The following is an 18,269-nucleotide window of genomic DNA, read 5'->3' on the forward strand; positions in this document are numbered from 1 at the left end:
CCACAAACTGCATTTATTTAGGGATATTTGGCCAAAGAAATCATTTAGGTTGGTTTTTATCTCTGTGATTCTTCCCTGTAACCATCCACATAGAGCACCATCCAAGCAGAGGGTCTGACCTGATGCGATGCTTGAGGCCACTAGGGCAGCTCAGTCAGGGTGCCCAGGGCCAGTGTCCCACTCCAGAGGGACCAAGTCCAGGCTCCCCCTAATCAGGGCCTGTTCCTCCAGAGCTGTCCCGTCTCTCTGCCAAGCTTCAAGCCCTCCATCTTCAGCCCTTTACCCAAGCAATGAGGCCGGGGGAGGACTGGGAGGGAAGGGGGTCTGACATGACTGGTACATGGACTCAGGACACAAGGAAAAGAGAGGCTGTGCCATGGCCAAGGGCAAAGGGAACTCCCCCTTCTTTTCAAAAGGCTTGCTCTGTCCTTGGCATTCCCCCATCTGACTTTTTGTCAGATGGGCTAGTTGGTGCTGTCCTCAGAGAAGGCCAAACTGGGTGCTGTGGGGAGAGAGAAACAAAGCACATTTGTAAGAAGCATTTCAATCATAATAGTTACCATTTATTGAGCTCTTTCCATCTGTCTGGCCCAACTCTGAATTTCACATGCACTGTCTCATTTGATCCTCACCACCCGAGAGATAGGTTTTATTATTCCCATTAAGGATTAGGAAACTGAAGTTCAGAGAAGCTAAGTTACCTGCCTAAGATTGAGCTAGCTTCTAAGTCAGGGTAAAGATTCGGACCCTGGTGTGTCCAACTCCAAAGCCTGTGATCTTAACCATTGTGCTATACATTCTCAGAAAGGGGACATGGCGTGGTGCCCCTTTCATTTAAGTAAATTTAATCAAGAAGCAAAGGTGGGCTTCCCTGGTGGCACAGTGGTTGAGAGTCCGCCTGCCAACGCAGGGGACACGGGTTCGTGCCCCGGTCCGGGAAGATCCCACATGCCGTGGAGCGGCTGGGCCCGTGAGCCATGGCCGCTGAGCCTGCGCATCTGGAGCCTGTGCTCCGCGATGGGAGAGGCCACAATAGCGAGAGACCCGCGTACCTCAAAAAAAAAAAAAAAAAAAGCAAAGGTGCTTTGTTACCCTGCTCTCTTTCAGATAACACCTCCCTACCTGAGGTCTCAAACAAGTGTTACGCAGGCCAGAATTCACCCACGGGCTTGTTAAATTTGATGCATAGTGTTTTAAAATAACTTGACAACCCCTGAAGGGCTTTGAGTTTGTGGCCCTGGCCTCTCATCATACTCGCTTTATTGAAAGCATTTCAAGGGGACAGGGGTGCCACTTTCTGAAAAGTTTAAATCGCAAGCACCTGGCAGTAAACATGGGGAAGCTGGCTTTGAAGCTGGCTTTCCCTCCTCCATCATCTCTGCCCCACAGACTATCTGCAAACAGTACCACCCAGGTGGCTGACACACTCAGCAGCAGCCACTATGCAGCTGTATCAGCAGGTCTCTAAGATGAGGTTCTGGCAGTTACTGTAGCATCACATGGCAATAACAGGAGAAGGATGGGGGGAGGGGAATGACTGTATTCAACTTCAGAGGGGAGCTTATGTTTCCCTTGGTGGAGCCAGACCAGGGCTCTGATCTCACACTTCCCTGGCAGAACCTTTCTCTGCTGTAATCCTCTGGAAGTCATGTGTCCTTAGCGCTGGTGTGACAGGAACAAACACAAGCCATCATCCTATACACAGGGGAGGCCAGCCTTCCTGAACCCAGCAGAACACGGCTCCCTCCGTGGCTGGGGTGCCTTTCATTAGTCTACAAATAGCATCATATCCCTCGCCAGCTCCGTCCTTTTGTCCTTATCCCTACTCACTACACAGTCAGTGTCTTTTCTAGGTGCTGGACTTCCCTGGAGAGCTGAGCAAAGAGAAAGTAGGAATCAGACTCTGTATTATTACATGAAATTCAGCATGCAGGCTTGCTGGCAATTAGATTATGTCAAGGTATAATAAGTCACAGAATTTAAAAATCTAAGAGTTGGAAGGCACATTTTGAAAGGAAGGAAAACAATCCCTTGTGACATGATGCTTGTGCAAGGATCTTACAGCCCCCTCTTTACTATGCTTTGTGAAACCAGTATTGTACTGATGAGGCAGAGATCTTGCCTGCCCTCATGAAGGCACTTCCTTTTACCTCTAAGATCCTCTCCAGCCCTAGAGATACTCACACTACTCGAAACTGGGTATAAGGACAAGTTTGATATTACTTTTCTATCCAGCAGAGCTTCAGCTTCTCACCCTTTCCTACTACCTAGAAAAATCTCTGCCCTCAGCAGAGTGGCCTCCCCAGGGGACCTAGCAATGTGCATCCGCCATGAGTCTGCCATATCCCTCCCAGCTCCTTTTCCTGCCTCCAGATGCCTGGCTTGGTTCGACCCAGAATATTTCTCACCATGGTCACGTAGGTGGCCTCTGACTTCCCACTTGATTCTTCTTCAACAGTCACCTCTTGCTTGGTTATTGAGGAGTAGATATGTTTCTAGAGGGGAGAAAATCATGTAAATATTCCTAAAACTCAACAAGTCTTACATGCCAGAGAAAAGGCTATCTATCACTCTTCAAGGGGCCAGGGGTTCTCCAGGGCATCAACCACCAAAATCAGTATGTCAGCGGGTTACTAAGAGCTAGAGAATTATCATAGGTCACGATAATCCAGTCCTCAGACTTCCTGGAAATTAAGAAAATTAGCTCATCAGCAAAGAGCACTATCTTAAGAACCAAATTCTTTGATTCAAAAGTCAAACATCTGGGGGCTTCCCTGGTGGCGCAGTGATTGAGAGTCCGCCTGCCGATGCAGGGGACGCGGGTTCGTGCCCCGGTCCGGGAAGATCCCACGTGCCGATGAGCGGCTGGGCCCGTGAGCCATGGCCGCTGGGCCTGCGCGTCCGGAGCCTGTGCTCCGCAACGGGAGAGACCACGGCAGTGAGAGGCCCGTGTACCGCAAAATAAAAATAAAATAAAAGTCAAGTCAAACATCTGGGACTTCCCTGGCAGTCCAGTGGTTAAGACTCCACGTTCCTAATGCAGGGGGCATGGGTTCACTCCCTAGTCAGGGAACTAAGATCCCACGTGCTGCATGGTGTGGCAAAAAAAAAAAAAAAAAAAATCAAACATCTTTGTTTGGATGGGCATTGAGGTAGCAGCAGAAAATTCTTATCTTGCCAAATTATTTGTACTTTGTGATTATTTCCTCCTAATCAGAGTCATGGCAGGACGGCATTCATTAGCAGCTAACTGTCATCATCTCTTCCAGAGGGTTTATATGCCAGGAACAGCCCTCACTGAACTTCACATCTGTGAGGTCAGAGGTACTTTGTGATTCCCATTCCTGTCACTATTTGGAGAAGTGACATCATCCATTGACAAAGTCTTGGACTTCTGGAGTCCCCTGCACTATGTTGTGAGAAAATCCTACTCTTGGGTCACAAACAGCCCAAAAGATGGAAAGGTAAATATAATAAGAGGAGTTTTTCAAAGGAAAGAAAGAGAGAGAGAGAGAGAGAGAAAGAAAGAGAGAGAGAGAGAAAGAGAGGGAGGGAGGGAGGAAGGGGGAAAGAAAGGAGGGAGGGAGGGGGAAGAAGGGAAGGAGAAGGGAAGAAAAGAAAGAACAAAAGGGGAAAAATAGAGTTCAAGGAAACTAATCCATTTCTCAGTCCCTGGTAGCAATTATTTATCACAAACTAATATGGTTGAAAAAGTTCTTGATCCTCTCTTTCTAAAGGTCCCTGAATATTTAATCTGAACACTTAACTTCTTCACTTAACTCTGGAATGGATCATAATCATCCTTTGTATGGATACAGTGCCTCACAGATTACAAAGCACTTGCCTATCATCATGTTATTTGAACCTTACAATGGGGCAAATATATTTGTCCTTAAGCTCATTTTACTGATGAGAAAACTGAGGCTCAGCGAGATGGCAGAGCTGGGCTTGAACTGGGACTATCCCAGGGCCCTCCAAGGATGTACTGGGCTGCTGGACTGGCCCTGTCTGCCCCACGCCACTCACTCTCCCAGGGACTCGTTGCAGTGATGGAGATTTCCTGAGCCGCTGCTCTGTGCCAGGCACTGGATGCACCGAGACATAACGATGAGTGAGACACAGTTCACAGGGGAATGATAATGACACCACCTGGATCCTGGAGCAGTCTCCACCTTGCCCTCACTGAGAACAGCAGCAAAATAGCAGAGTTCTTCTCTTACCTCTGGATTTGCCTTCTTTGTGTTCTCCAGGCTTTTGACCAAGGTCGTGGAAGTTACTGAACTGCAAAGGCATGAAAAGCATGTGGAATTACCCAGCCAGCACCGTATATTCAAGGGTGACAACATGAGACCACACAGAGTTTTATGAAGAGAGAGACCCCAGGTTAGGAACTACTCCCAGACACCTACAGCCCACGCTACCCAGCTCCACTTGAAATCTGAGAGATACATCTCTTTCACAGAGAGCAAAAAGGCATCTGGAGATAGTTTAGGCTGAACGACAGCTTCAACCTCTCTACTGTCACACTAACAATTTTCTGTCCATAACTATTTTAAGCGAATTAATAGAGAGGGGCCATGGGATTTGATTTTATCATTTCCGAGGACTAGGGAGATGGAGCTGAACCAGCAGGGCGCGGCAACAGCTCAGAGAGACACCAGTTCAAAGGCTCCCGGCTTCTTTCTTCCAGGGAGGAGGCCAAGCAGAATTATTCCCTCAAACACCCAGGGCTGGGAGCTCTGGCCCCTTCCCTGCCCCGGCCTCTGATCACTTGACCAGCTGCCTTCTGCATTCGCCACTAAATAGGCTTCCTTTTTTTTCCTATTTTGGCCTAAGGTGGAGCTAAAAAAGAAAAATAACAACAACAACAGCCAGGGTTAAAGCTAGAAAGGAATGTATATTTTTTTGCCTCAGAGTAGAAATATTTTAATCGTATTTTCTGATTATAAAGTTGTATGCTCTGATTGTAAAATAACTCAAATAATACAGAAACGTAGACAGTCTGAAGCTGAAGTTCCAGTAAACCCCCTACCCTCCTAGGACCCACCTTTTCTTTTATCCCAAATAGCACTATTAATATTTTAGAATTATCGTTCCAAACCTCTCTCAAGGCAAGCATAAGTATACTCACACAAAATATATTTAGTATACATGCTGCTGAAGAGAGAATTATATAATATGCTTTTTTATTTAAATGAGATCATACTATATATTGTATAATACTACTCCTCAGACATCTTTCTCCATCATTACAAACAGAACCATGTGGTATTTCATTGACTGGAATGCCAATTCATTGAATCATTACCTTTCTGACAGGCACTGAGACTGAGTTCAGTTTTTAATTATAATCTTTGCTACAGCAACCATGTTTATGCACAAGTCTCAGCACATCCGTCTATTTCTTTAGAATAAACTAGTAGACCGACATGGGAGTGCTGCTCTTCATTTTGAAGGAAACGGAGGCCCAGAGCAGGGAAGTGAGCTGATAGGGAAGCCAGGTTGTCTAACTCTCAGTTCAGTGCTGTCCACATGCCCAAAGCAAAGACCTTCAAGTTCAAAACCAAGTCAGAGAGCCCCTGAGGAGTCAAGTGCGAACGTAGCAGGCAGCAGCAGCTTCTGTACAATACGTGTCCCATGGGGAAAGGAGTCCCAAAAGTCAGCACTACTCAGTCTTAATGGGGGTTCTTGCCCATTGACACTATTTCAAAAAGAGAGTCAATTTGCCCTAGCAACACAGTTCATCAATAGTTGGATAAACGGAAGGATATGAGCCTGCCAACAGCCAGTGAAACACTAGTGCCCGTGCCAGAGCATCGGTGTATTTCTGAGCTACTGGTAGAATTTCAAGCCTTTAAAAACACATTTCAACAATAAATAATTTAGGACCTGAGGCCATTCATTCAAAAGTAGCTTCTCGGCTTCCCTGGTGGCGCAGTGGTTGAGAGCCCGCCTGCCGATGCAGGGGACACGGGTTCGTGCCCCGGTCCGGGAGGATCCCACGTGCCGCCGAGCGGCTGGGCCCGTGAGCCATGGCCGCTGAGCCTGCGCGTCCGGAGCCTGTGCTCCGCAACGGGAGAGGCCATAGCAGTGAGAGGCCCGCGTACGGCAAAAAAAAATAAAATAAATAAAAGTAGCTTCTCATAATTAAGATGTGGTCCTTCAGATAAAGCCACTGACAACCCTCAAAATCTGAGCTTCTCTACAAAGTATAAACACACTGTGGATAATTCAAAAATCGTTTCTCTCAGGCATTGAATAGCACCGTTATGGTTCTTGCCTAAGATTTATACTCTTAATTGTGCTCTACTTGGACCAACATTTGTAAGTCTTTGTAATCTTTGTAAAATGAGGATGGTGTGGGAACGTGCAAGGCCTTTCAGGATAACAGTGAGCAAAGGGGGTGGGGTCACTATACGATGACGTCTAATGTGGTAACCACAGATGATTCTGGTTTAAAACACCCCCTTCTGTGAAAATGGCACACTTAGAGCCTTATCACTCTCTTCCACTTCAGGCTAGAGGCATCTCCAGCCCCCCAGCCCAAGAGGTGGGAGCAGCCCTGTACCTCTTATTCCCAAAGGTCCTCTTCACAATCAATATCAGAACAGGAAGCAGCAGGAGAGTGGCGCAGATAATCCCGACGATGATCACCAGCTGATTACCGCCCAGGATCTCAGGTCTGAGGGTTACTGGCGTCACCAGTGCTTGGGAAAGGAGAAAAGTAATGACAGGGCCTCAATATTCCGGAAAAGAGCTGGGAGCCTCACCAGTTCTAGACCAAGTGGCAACAGCCACGTTAGAAGCGGGAGGAGAAGGTCAGACTCCACACCATGTGGAAACACTAGGACTCCAGCTGTCCCCATTAGATTGAGAACCAAAGTCCGCTGACACCCCACCCCCCACCCCGCTTACCCTTAAAATGTAGATTAAGATCGGTGGGAAAAGAGAATATCACCCCACCTACGGTAGCGTTTCATTTCACATTAATAATTCTATCTTAAAATGTGGTTTACCGAATGACAGAAATACCAGACATGTTAGAGCCTGCTCTAGGCTACAACACTCGGTCCCATAGTCATGATACAAAGTAAAGCACTTCCACCCTTATGGCACCCTTCACTCATTTCCTCAGTTCACTCTGAACATACACATCAAACACCTGCTGGGTGCCAGATATCAGTAGGCACAGAAGATACAAAGACAAATAGTGCATGGTCCCTGCCTTCAAGGAGAGCGACGATGTAAACAGAAAACCACAGACTGTTTATAGACGCTTTGAGAGCAGTCCATATAGAGTACAGAGCAGCATAGAGAAAGGGGTACCCAATTCTATGGGGAGCAGAACCTGAGAATTTGTCAGCAAAAGTTTTAAAGTTTAAGCTGAGTCTTAAAGGAAACATCAAGGTCTTTTTTGGCAAACAACACGGGGAAGGATGGTAGGGACCTTATACCCAAGGTCTGGAGTTCTTAGGTGCTTTTAGGTGACAGGATGGTGCTTTTAGAAACTAGCAAGAGTTCCATGGGTCGGGTTCAAAGGTTGTGTTTGTCGGTGTGGTGGGGGATGAGGCTGGATAAATAACAGGATCTAAGTCATGAAGGACATTGATTATCTCAATGAGGAGTTTGGTTTTTTTTCCGTAGGCAATGGAGAAGACATTGAGAGATTATAAGCAGTTGAGATTTGTTACTGAGAAAGATGGCACTCAGAGCTGCATGAAGAATGAGAGGTAGTGACTGAGAATGAAAGCAGAGACTTGTTAGAGGCCTACGGTCCAAGACAGGGATGAGACACCCAGAATAAGGTGGTAGTGACAGATGGGAAAGAAGGCAGATCCAGTCAGTAGCAGACAGCCATAAAAAGGAACGAAACTGAATTATCTGTAGTGAGGTGGATGGACCTAGAGTCTGTCATAGAGAGTGAAGTAAGTCAGAAAGAGAAAAGCAAATACGGGTTGCTAATGCACATATATGGAATCTTAAAAAACAGTATGATGAACCTAGCGGCAGGGCAGAAATAAAGACGCAGATGTAGGGAACAGATTTGAAGACACAGTGGAGGAAGGGGAAGCTGGGACGAAGTGAGAGAGTGGCATGGACATATATACACTACCAAATGTAAAATAAATAGCTAGTGGGAAGCAGCCGCATAGCACAGGGAGATCAGCTCGGTGCTTTGTGTCCACCTAGAGGGGTGGGATAGGGAGGGTGGGAGGGAGGCTCAAGAGGGAGGGGATATGGGGATATAGGTATATGTATAGCTGATTCACTTTGTTGTACAGCAGAAACTAACACAACATTGTAAAGCAATTATACTCCAATAAAGAAATATTTTTTTAAATCAGTTGTAGAAATGACAGGACATGTTGACTTGTTCGACTGGGCGTCATGGGAAAGGGAAGAATCAAGTACAACTCCCAGGCATCCAGTTAGATAACTGTGTAGATGGTGGTGGCATTAACTGAGGTTGAAGAGATGGGCTGGGGAGAGGTGAGAGGGGTAGGTTTGGATATGTTGTATTTGAGTATTTGTGGAATAATTGGGTGGAGCTCATATAATACATAGAGATAGATAGATAGATAGATAGGCAGACAGATAAAGTTGTATCTAACATAGAATGTATTGAATGTATATAGAACATGGTGTCCAACACTACTGAGGTAGAGAAGGTCGAGGATGTGCCATTAGAGTACCATTGGTGATGTACGCTAGAGCAGAGGTAGAAGCAGAAGCCTGAATGCAGTGTGCTATCAATTAATGGGAGATGAGATAGGAGACACCATGTCCATCCCTTTAGCAAGCTATCTGGCTGTGTAAAGAAAGAAATACATAATGTATTGTGGGGAAGGTTGCACAACTAGGAATATACTAAAAACCATCAAGGTGTACATTTTAAATGGATAAATTGTAAGGTATTGAGTTGTATCTCAATAAAGCTGTTTCAAGAAAAATAAAGATAGAGGATGAGAGCTAAAGGAGACAAGGACACAGGTAAGAGGAAGAGTGGAGTGTATGTTTGTGCTGAGTGGTAGAAGCCCTTGGAAAGTACAAGCTTAAAGAGCCATGCTGTGAGGACCCTGAGAAGGAAGAGAGAGCACCACCTGAGTGCAGGGGCTCAGATACGCCCTGGGTGGAAGGGAGCTCAGGACGGCAGGGCAGGGATGAGGATGGGAGCACATGTAGGTCTGTTTGTGGGTGGGGAGGGCTCCAAAGTTGAATGAGCTCCCGCTAATGGCTTCTATTTTCTCTGTGAAGTGGAGCAAAGACTGCTGAGAGTGAAGAAAGCCATCTGTCTTGCTTCCCTCTCCAGCTGGGATTCTTTGTTATTGGCAAGAAGGTGCCTCCATAGACTTAAGTCTCTGGCCAGAGGTACTGGGGTGTGTTGTACCCTCACCTCTATCCCTGCCCCCAACCAACCACAGCCAACCCCTGAGGCCCTAGCAAAAGGCAAAGTCCACAGGCCACATCCTGACTGCTAACTGGGTTATGGTTTAACTTTAACTCCTCACTTACCAACCTCTATCAGTCAACACAATTGAGTCTTTACTCTCCTATACACCAGTGGCCTTAATACACAGTGTTTCACCAGAATACAGAATCTTTGATCAGAAAACCCCTCTATTTTTGGTTCTGGCCCCTTCGTCTTTTCTCTCTGTTCTTTGCTGTCTCTCACCAGCTTGGGATCATCTTCCTTTCCACTACAGAGCATAGAGCATCTCCCTTGAAGCCAAGTCAAAACAACTCCAATCCATCTCTGAGCTCCTGTACCTTTAACTTAGTATATTACACTAATGATGAGTGAGGTCTGGCAAAGGGGTGGTGTTCACTCAATATTAGCTTTTTTTTCCTTGACCTACCAGCAGGGAAGAACTAGGGTGGGGCAAGTAAGGTGCATAGGGCACCAGATTTAAGGAGGTATCACTCTCAAGGTCATGCAAGTACAGGGTACAAGTGCTTGATAAGTGCTGGGCTTATCAGGGTCAGGCAAGTACAGCACCTGAGAGTGATACCTCCTTAAATTTTGCACCCTAGAAGCCTCTCCAGCCTCACCCTAGTCCTGGCCCTGCCTACCAGCTATGAGGTTCCCTCCTCCCTCTCCAGCCAAATGTTAGATACTTCGAGGCTCTTTCAGGATCACGTGCAGCACAGTGGTTTTCCTGACTGTCAGGTTCCCCAGGTGGATACTGCAGGTGTAGCTTCCTCCGTCAGACTCCTTCACTCTGTGCAGCATAATGGAGCCATCGTTGCGGGAAGTGTCCCCCACCAGGTTTACACGGTTCTGGAAGCGGCCCCAGTTCTGGGAGTATCCCATGGGTGCCTTGAGTTTGGGGTAATAGCTCAACACAATCTCCTCCTAGAAGGGAAAGGCAAAATGTATGAGATTGAAGGGCTGGGGTAGAGGGGCGCCGGGAAGGTTGAGAGGGGAGCTCTCAGGACTCACGGGCTCTGTGTGTGGAAACAGTAAAGGTATTATCAGAAGGTATTAAGTAACACAAATCCATGGACACATGTGTCTGCGGGCACCTGGTTGTGCAGGACGCCACCAAACCACAAACAACTTTTCCATCTCAAGAGAGGGAGGAGGAAAGTGGGAATGAGGGACTTTCAGTTTTTTGCACTTCTCCAGTAAAAAAAGTAAAAGTACACCTTTACTTTTTATGACATATCCAGTTGGATTTCCAATAGGCACCTGAAACACGTCTAAAACTGAACGCCAAAATTCTCCCCCAAAACAGTTCCTTCTTATCCATCCCATTTTGGTAAATGGCAACATCTTCTTCCTTAAGCTCTGGTTATGAATCTTGGAGTCATCCTTAACTCTTCTATTTCTTTTTTTTTTTTTTTTTTCGGTATGCGGACCTCTCACTGTTGTGGCCTCTCCCGTTGCTTAGTACAGGCTCCGGACGCACAGGCTCAGCAGCCATGGCTCACGGGCCCAGCCGCTCCACGGCATGTGGGATCCTCCCGGACCGGGGCATGAACCCGTGTCCCCTGCATCGGCAGGCGACTCTCAACCACTGCGCCACCAGGGAAGCCCAACTCCTCTATTTCTTTAACAACTCACATCTAATCCCACAATATCCTCTACCCTCAAAATACATCCCAAATCTAGCCGCTTCTCACCTCTTCCACAGTCTGGTCCAAGCCACCATCTCTCACCTGGATTCCTACAAGAGCTTCTCAACTTGTATCCCTTTATACTCCCCACTACAGTCTATTCTCAGCAGATGAACCTTTAGAAATATAAGTTAAATCATATCACTCCTCTGCTCAAAACCCTCTAATAGCCCTCCATTTCTCCTAAAAGTACAAAGTCCTCCATGAGCTGCCCCACCCCCATCTCCTCTGATTTCATCTTCTACTGGCTTTTTCCTCACCTACTTGGGTCACTTCACTCCAACTACACCAGTCTCCTTGCTGCTCCTTGAGTACTGGCCTCAGGGCCTTTGCACTTGCTGCTTCCTTTGCCTGGAACACTCTTCCCCCCTAGACAGATGCACGGTTGCCTCCTTCACTTCCTTGAGACCTCTGCTCAAATGTTACCTTTTTGGTGAGGTCTCCCTGACCACCTACATAAAATAACAACCACAAAACCTTGCTTTCTTGTTCTCCATAGCTCTTACTATTACCTGACATATCGTGTATTTATTTCTTCACTGTTTTACTATGTATATCCCTCCATCTTTTTTTTAACGGTTTGCTGTTTTGTTTTTAATTAATTTATTTATTGTTTTATTTTATTTTTGGCTGTGTTGGGTCTTCATCGTTGCGTGTGGGCTTTCTCTAGTTGCAGGGAGTGGGGACTACTCTTCTTTGCAGTGCGCGGGCTTCTTCTCATGGCTGTGGCTTCTCTTGTTGCAGAGCACAGGCTCTAGGCACAAAGGCTCAGTAGTTGTGGCGCACGGGCTTAGTTGCTCTGCGGCATGTGGGATCTTCCTGGACCGGGGCTCGAACCCATGTCGCCTGCATTGGCAGGCAGATTCTTAACCACTGCACCACCAGGGAAGCCCCATCTTTTTTTCTAACATCTTTATTGGATCATAATTGCTTTACAATGGTGTGTTAGTTTCTGCTTCATAACAAAGTGAATCATCTATACATATACATATATCCCCATATCTCCTCCCTCTTGCGTCTCCCTCCCACCCCTCTAGGTGGTCACAAAGCACCGAGCGGATCTCCCTGTGCTATGTGGCTGCTTCCCACTAGCTATCTATTTTACATTTGGTAGTGTATATATGCCCATGCCACTCTCTCACTTTGTCCCAGCTTACCCTTCCCCCTCCCCGTGTCCTCAAGTCCATTCTCTATGTCTGCGTCTTTATTCCTGTCCTGCCCCTAGGCTCTATCCCTCCATCTTGATTGTAAGTCCCCCATCAGAGCAGGAGCTTTGAGTATTCACTGCATAGCAGATGCTTTAAAAATACTTGTTAGGGCTTCCTTGGTGGCGCAGTGGTTGAGAGTCCACCTGCCAATGCAGGGGACACGGGTTCGTGCCCCAGTCCAGGAAGATCCCACATGCCGTGGAGCGGCTGTGCCCGTGAGCCGTGGCCGCTGAGCCTGCGCGTCCAGAGCCTGTGCTCCGCAATGGGAGAGGCCACAACAGTGAAAGGCCCGCATACCGCAAAAAAGAAAAACAAAAAAACCCAAAAAACTTGTTAAATAGATGTGTTGGAATATAAATATTATTTTTTTAAAGCTTTTAAGAAAAGGAAATGGGTATACAGATAGAAACATGAATGAAAAGACCTGGCTTGTCTCTTGTGATTCAAATTCACAACCCAAAATGTCAACTCTCATCCTATTTTCTGCAGTGTCTCAATTGGTGGATGACATATAAATGCATGACGAGTTCCCGGAGGTGAATCTGGAACTACATGTAATTCCCTAGACCCCACCATGATGCCACCATTTCTTTCTCTTTTTTTTTTTGAATTTTTGAATTTTATTTTATTTATTTTTTATATGGCAGTTTCTTATTAGTTATGTATTTTATACATATTAGTGTATACATGTCAATCCCAATCTCCCAGTTCATCCCACCACCAGTTTCCCCCCTCGGTGTCCATACGTTTGTTCTCTACGTCTGGATGCCACCATTTCTGACCCACTCAGACAGCATATAGGAATCAAGTGAACATAAATGACTTTTTGTACAGATGACCTGGAATATGTCTTCATTTATAAAAGTTAAATCTTTTCTAAACTTTGTACCTTAACTTTTATTGACAATAAGTTACCTGAGATGTCTCTTACAACACACCTTGACCCATCAGGACATCACCATGCCACAGTTGACATCAACTGATCTAATGAACTAACTTGCTGTTTACTACTTCAGAGTTCCAATGAAGTACTCCTCACCCTGGCCCCCAGGACCTACTAAACCCAACATTCGAAGCATCCATGAAGACAAAGAAAATTCCCTCCATCACATAGATGGGGCAATGGGGCACAGAAGAAAACTCACAAAAATAATCCAAATAAGAATAAGAGGGCTTCCCTGGTGGTGCAGTGGTTGAGAATCCGCCTGCCAATGCAGGGGACACGGGTTCGTGCCCTGGTCCGGGAAGATCCCACATGCTGCGGAGTGGCTGGGCCCGTGAGCCATGGCTGCTGAGCCTGCGCGTTGGGAGCCTGTGCTCCGCAACAGGAGAGGCCACAACAGTGAGAGGCCCACGTACCACAAAAAAAAAAAAAAAAAAAAAAAGAATCCACCTGCCATTTCAGGGGACACGGGTTCGAGCCCTGGTCCGGGAAGATCCCACATGCTGCAGAGCAATTAAGCCCGTGTGTCACAACTACTGAGCCCATGCGCCACAACTACTGAAGCCTGCATGCCACAACTACTGAGCCCACGCGCCTAGAGCCCGTGCTCGGCAACAAGAGAAGCCACCTCAATGAGAAGCCCGCGCACCACAACAAAGAGTAGCCCCTGCTCGCCGCAACTACAAAAAGCCCACGCGCAGCAAAAAAGACCCAACATAGCCAAAAATAAATAAATAAAATAAATAAGTTTTTTTAAAAAAGAAAAAGAATGCAAAATGGTATAGATGATCCTATTTGCAAAGCAGAAATAGAGACACAGATGTAGAGAACAAACGCATGGATACCAAGGGGGAAGGGGGATAGGATGAACTGGGAGATTGGGATTGACATATATACACTATTGATACTATGTATAAAATAGATAACTGATGAGAACCTACTGTATAGCACAGGAACTCTACTCAATGCTCTGTGGTGACCTAAATGGGAAGGAAATCCCAAAAAGAGGGGATATATGTATACATATAGCTGATTCACTTTGCTGTACAGTAGAAACTAACACAACATTGTAAAGCAACTATACTCCAATAAAATTAATTAAAAATTAAAAACATTTTTTTAATTTTAAAAAAAGAATAAGAACACAATTGTACTTATGCCTAGCCCATTGATTTCTTGGCTAGGCCACCAAAATCAACCCCCTTGCTATCCCATGGACTCTACAAAAAGGAGAAGGGAGAAGAGAAATTAAAGTAAAATGCAGTGGTCAAGTCATGTACAGATGCTTTACACCAGCCGCCTCCTGCATGCGTCTTGACAACCTGAAAAGCTGAGCAGCAGCAGCATCTACTTCTTCTTCTTCATCATCTTCATTAGAATCATTTTTCCCAACTGGAAGCTGAAATTGCCCAGCCAAGTGGCTGAGCTGAGAGGCCCAGATTTGCCAAGCCCCAAAGCCCAAGCCCTCACAAAACCACCACATGGCACCTGGCGCCTGGATTCTTGATCTCCCCCCTCTGCCCTGACAGCATCGGCCAGGGGCTTCTTATACACAATGAGGGTTTCTCCTCCTTACCTTGGTGTGCTCTCCTGATGAGAACATCCAGTCTACCCTGGTCATGTGTTTCTCTTCTGTGCTGTGGAAAACACATCCCATCTGAGTCGAATCACCCACATGAGCCATGAGCTCTGGGGATAAAATGGTAAATCAAGTCAAACTCAAGAAGTCAAAGAACTTCTAGAAGAGATAATATTTAGCCAAAGATCCTCAACGGTAAAATCAATGTCACCACCAAATACTGCACACTTTCCGTCCACAGATGATCCAGATTATTCTGTGTGGTCAGAGCGCTCAGAGGCCTCTCACTCAAACCCACACAATACCCCAAAGATAAGACAGTAGTACCCTCTAACTACTGACATACATCAAGTCTGAGGGGTCCCACTGACTTCAGTAAACACCTTCTGGCTCTCCTTAATTCCTTTCTCCTTCTCCTTTTCTAGAACTTCTCCCACAAGCCCCAACTCCACTTCAAGCTTGTAATAAAGAAAGTACAGAAAACATGGAAGCCCCCCACGTTCTGTTCACCAACTTAGATACCCACATCTGCTTAACATAAACAGGAAGTGAAAAGTTATATAACTCTCATTCTTATAAATAACCTACTGGCTCTCCTAGCTGAAAAACTGAATCATGGGTAACTCTCTTCAGCTTCTTTTCTTCTTCTACAAGTTGTCTTAGGACTTGCTTGGGACAATTCTGGCTAGAGTACAGGTCACAGGACTGCTTGCTAATTAGGCCAAGACAACAGACAGTTTTCCTCTTGGCTTTTCTTTCTATTTTAATCCCTGCCCCCACTTCCTCATCTGCTCCCCCCTCCCCCTGCTCCTGGCTTTCCAACACATAGTCTCTTCCTCCTGCTTATTTGTATAAGCAGCTGATCCCATCATACTGCTTTAGTCATTTCAAGAAGTCCCTGAAGAAGAAAACAATTAAAAGATGCTTCTGATTTTTCAATAGTGCTCTATACAAATTGACCACAAAGTCAATTAAGAAAAGAAAGGCAGGATGATATTTAAGGGAGACACAAGCCTAGGTCTTAACTGGACAGAGTTCCTTCAAAAGAGCATTAAGCGGAGCTCATAAAGGAACACAGTGCATCAGCTAACCTTTTCGTCCAAATTGTGTCCCTGGGAGAGCGTTAACGTCCCACCCAGGAGGAAAGACGCACAATGGGAGGAAAGCAAATGAAAATATTATGAACTCAAAACTCTATGGAGAGGGCTTCCCTGGTGGCGCAGTGGTTGAGAGTCCACCTGCCGATGCAGGGGACACGGCTTCGTGCCCCGGTCCGGGAAGATCCCACATGCCGCGGAGCGGCTGGGCCCGTGAGCCATGGCCGCTGAGCCTGCACGTCCGGAGCCTGTGCTCCGCAACGCGAGAGGCCACAACAGCGAGAGGCCCGCGTACCGCAAACAAATCAAAACAAAACCAACAACAACAACAACAAAAAAAACTCTATGGAGGGAATTATTTTGGAAGTAATAAAAATTCACTGCAAAGAATACCAATAAGGGAGGAAACACCCTCTAAATCCATGAGTATATTAAGAATTGAACCCTATTTTTTAAATGCAATAATAAGAACTGAGCATTCTGAGTTCCTTCAACACACCAGGCATGTGCTAGACACCTAGGATATCACCTAGTCATTACAATATTTTGAGATATGCACTATTACTCTCCCATTTCACAGAGGAAGAAAGTGAAAGAGCCCAGAGCTTCATGGCCAGTAAAAGGCAGAGCCAGCACTCAAACCCAGGCCTGAGTGAAAACAAAGCCCACGCTTTCTCACTCCCTTTACTGTTACCACCTCACATAAGTGGAAGGATGGCTGATTCTAGAGCAAAAATATGGGAAGTTAATATTATTTTTATTTGGAAGAAAATTGTCTATACCACTGAAATTTTGTTTTCCAAATATCAGGAACTTTCTCTAAATTAGGATTTAAAGCACTGTTAGGTGTGATTCCAAAACATGGGCTTTTAATTATTTCATTATATTGCCTCCCTTCTAGAATCATAGACCTTTATAAATTGAGGAGAGATTAGAATAGAATAAAAATAATAGAGTAATGAAGTTAGGGATCCAGAAGCCACCTACAGCTCACACACTATACTACCTACCATGGGCAAGAATCCCTTCAATAAGAGTATTTTCTCTCCTTGAACAACATAGTTTCCAAAATGTTAAACCAAACTCAAAACATTGTTCAAGCAATCATCTGATATGAAAACTTTAATTCAACTTTGAATCTTAAAAATGAAGATCATCTGGCTGAAATTATATGCACAAGTTTGAATAAAAATTACTTTTTGTTCTCTTTATACTTTTCATTAACTATTATACAATATATCTATACAGTATAATTATATAATCTATGAACACACACATTCAGATGCCTTAAAATCCTTTCACAGAATAAAATGGAAGCAAATTCCTAAGAAAGAGAGAAAGAAAAAAGAAAATTGTCTATAGTGTTTAAAATAAGAACTATGAATAAAAGAGTTGAAGTAGTAGAAACACAGAAAAATTACAAACTGAAGGATAAACTTTGTGGAGGAAATCTAGATGAGTTTTCACGTGGAAGGAGATGGCCACCAGGCAAATGGTCAGGAGTTAGAGCTATTCCCACGCTGGCTGGAAAGGAAAAGTAAATACAAGTTGCTCCACTGGCTACTGGGAAATATCTGACTACCCCTAAAATTGCTCTAGCCTGCACCCATGGACTCAGTTCTTAAAACTGCCTCCCTTGGGCTCCTTCCCTCTGTGTCTCTTCTAAGCAGGAATAGGCACTCATTTTGTAGGACATGCTTGTAGTCCTCAGGCCCAGCATCAGAGAACAAAGTAGAAAGGGGTAACTCAAAGATAATCCTTGGGGAACACAGGCAGTTGGTTCATTTCTTCTTCCTGGAGAGCCATAGATTTAAAATCAAAAGAAAAATGCAACTGAAAAAAAGTAGGAAAAATTAGGAGAGGCCAGAGGCCACCTTCTACAATTCCTTCTACCATTCCATTTTTTAGAAGTCAGATTCAAGTGAGGGATGCTAATTTAAGAATTTCCTTCATTTGACAAATGTTTACTGAATGCTTGCTCTATACCAGGCATTGTGTCTAGGGCTGGTCATGGGATCAAGAACACAGATCCAGGTGAGCAGGGGAGACACAACTGAACAGGTGTGTTGAATATCACCAGAGAGGAGGACAGGGTGCTCCAAAGGAGCTCATTGAAAGAATGGACCTAAACTAGCTGGCAGGGAGAGGGGCGTCCAGATTCTACTTCACTCACTAAACAGCAAGATCTCCTGAGGCTAAAGACTGTTCCTTCTATCTCACACTTTTAAAGAATGTATCTAATTCTGTGGTTTTTCAACCTTTTTAAAGCAGCAGAATTCTTTCTTCAAACAAAATCTTATCTGGCAGCCCAATGAATACAACAG

General features: G+C 45.3%; 1 protein-coding gene across 1 annotated transcript in view; it reads right to left on the reverse strand.

Annotated features, from left to right (window-relative positions):
* The window catches only part of JAML (junction adhesion molecule like), a 34,803-nt gene continuing 16,534 nt past the window's right edge, over positions 1-18,269 (reverse strand). The window contains exons 5-10 of the mRNA XM_059068293.2: positions 14,846-14,958; positions 10,117-10,354; positions 6,569-6,707; positions 4,221-4,281; positions 2,409-2,495; positions 1-502 (exon numbers count right to left, since the gene is read on the reverse strand). Of these exons, the coding sequence (XP_058924276.1) occupies positions 410-502; positions 2,409-2,495; positions 4,221-4,281; positions 6,569-6,707; positions 10,117-10,354; positions 14,846-14,958 (731 nt within the window). The 3' untranslated portion in view covers positions 1-409. The remainder of the gene's footprint in view (positions 503-2,408; positions 2,496-4,220; positions 4,282-6,568; positions 6,708-10,116; positions 10,355-14,845; positions 14,959-18,269) is intronic.

This window comes from Kogia breviceps, chromosome 7 (assembly GCF_026419965.1).
Source record: "Kogia breviceps isolate mKogBre1 chromosome 7, mKogBre1 haplotype 1, whole genome shotgun sequence".
NCBI classification, from domain to species: domain Eukaryota; kingdom Metazoa; phylum Chordata; class Mammalia; order Artiodactyla; family Physeteridae; genus Kogia; species Kogia breviceps.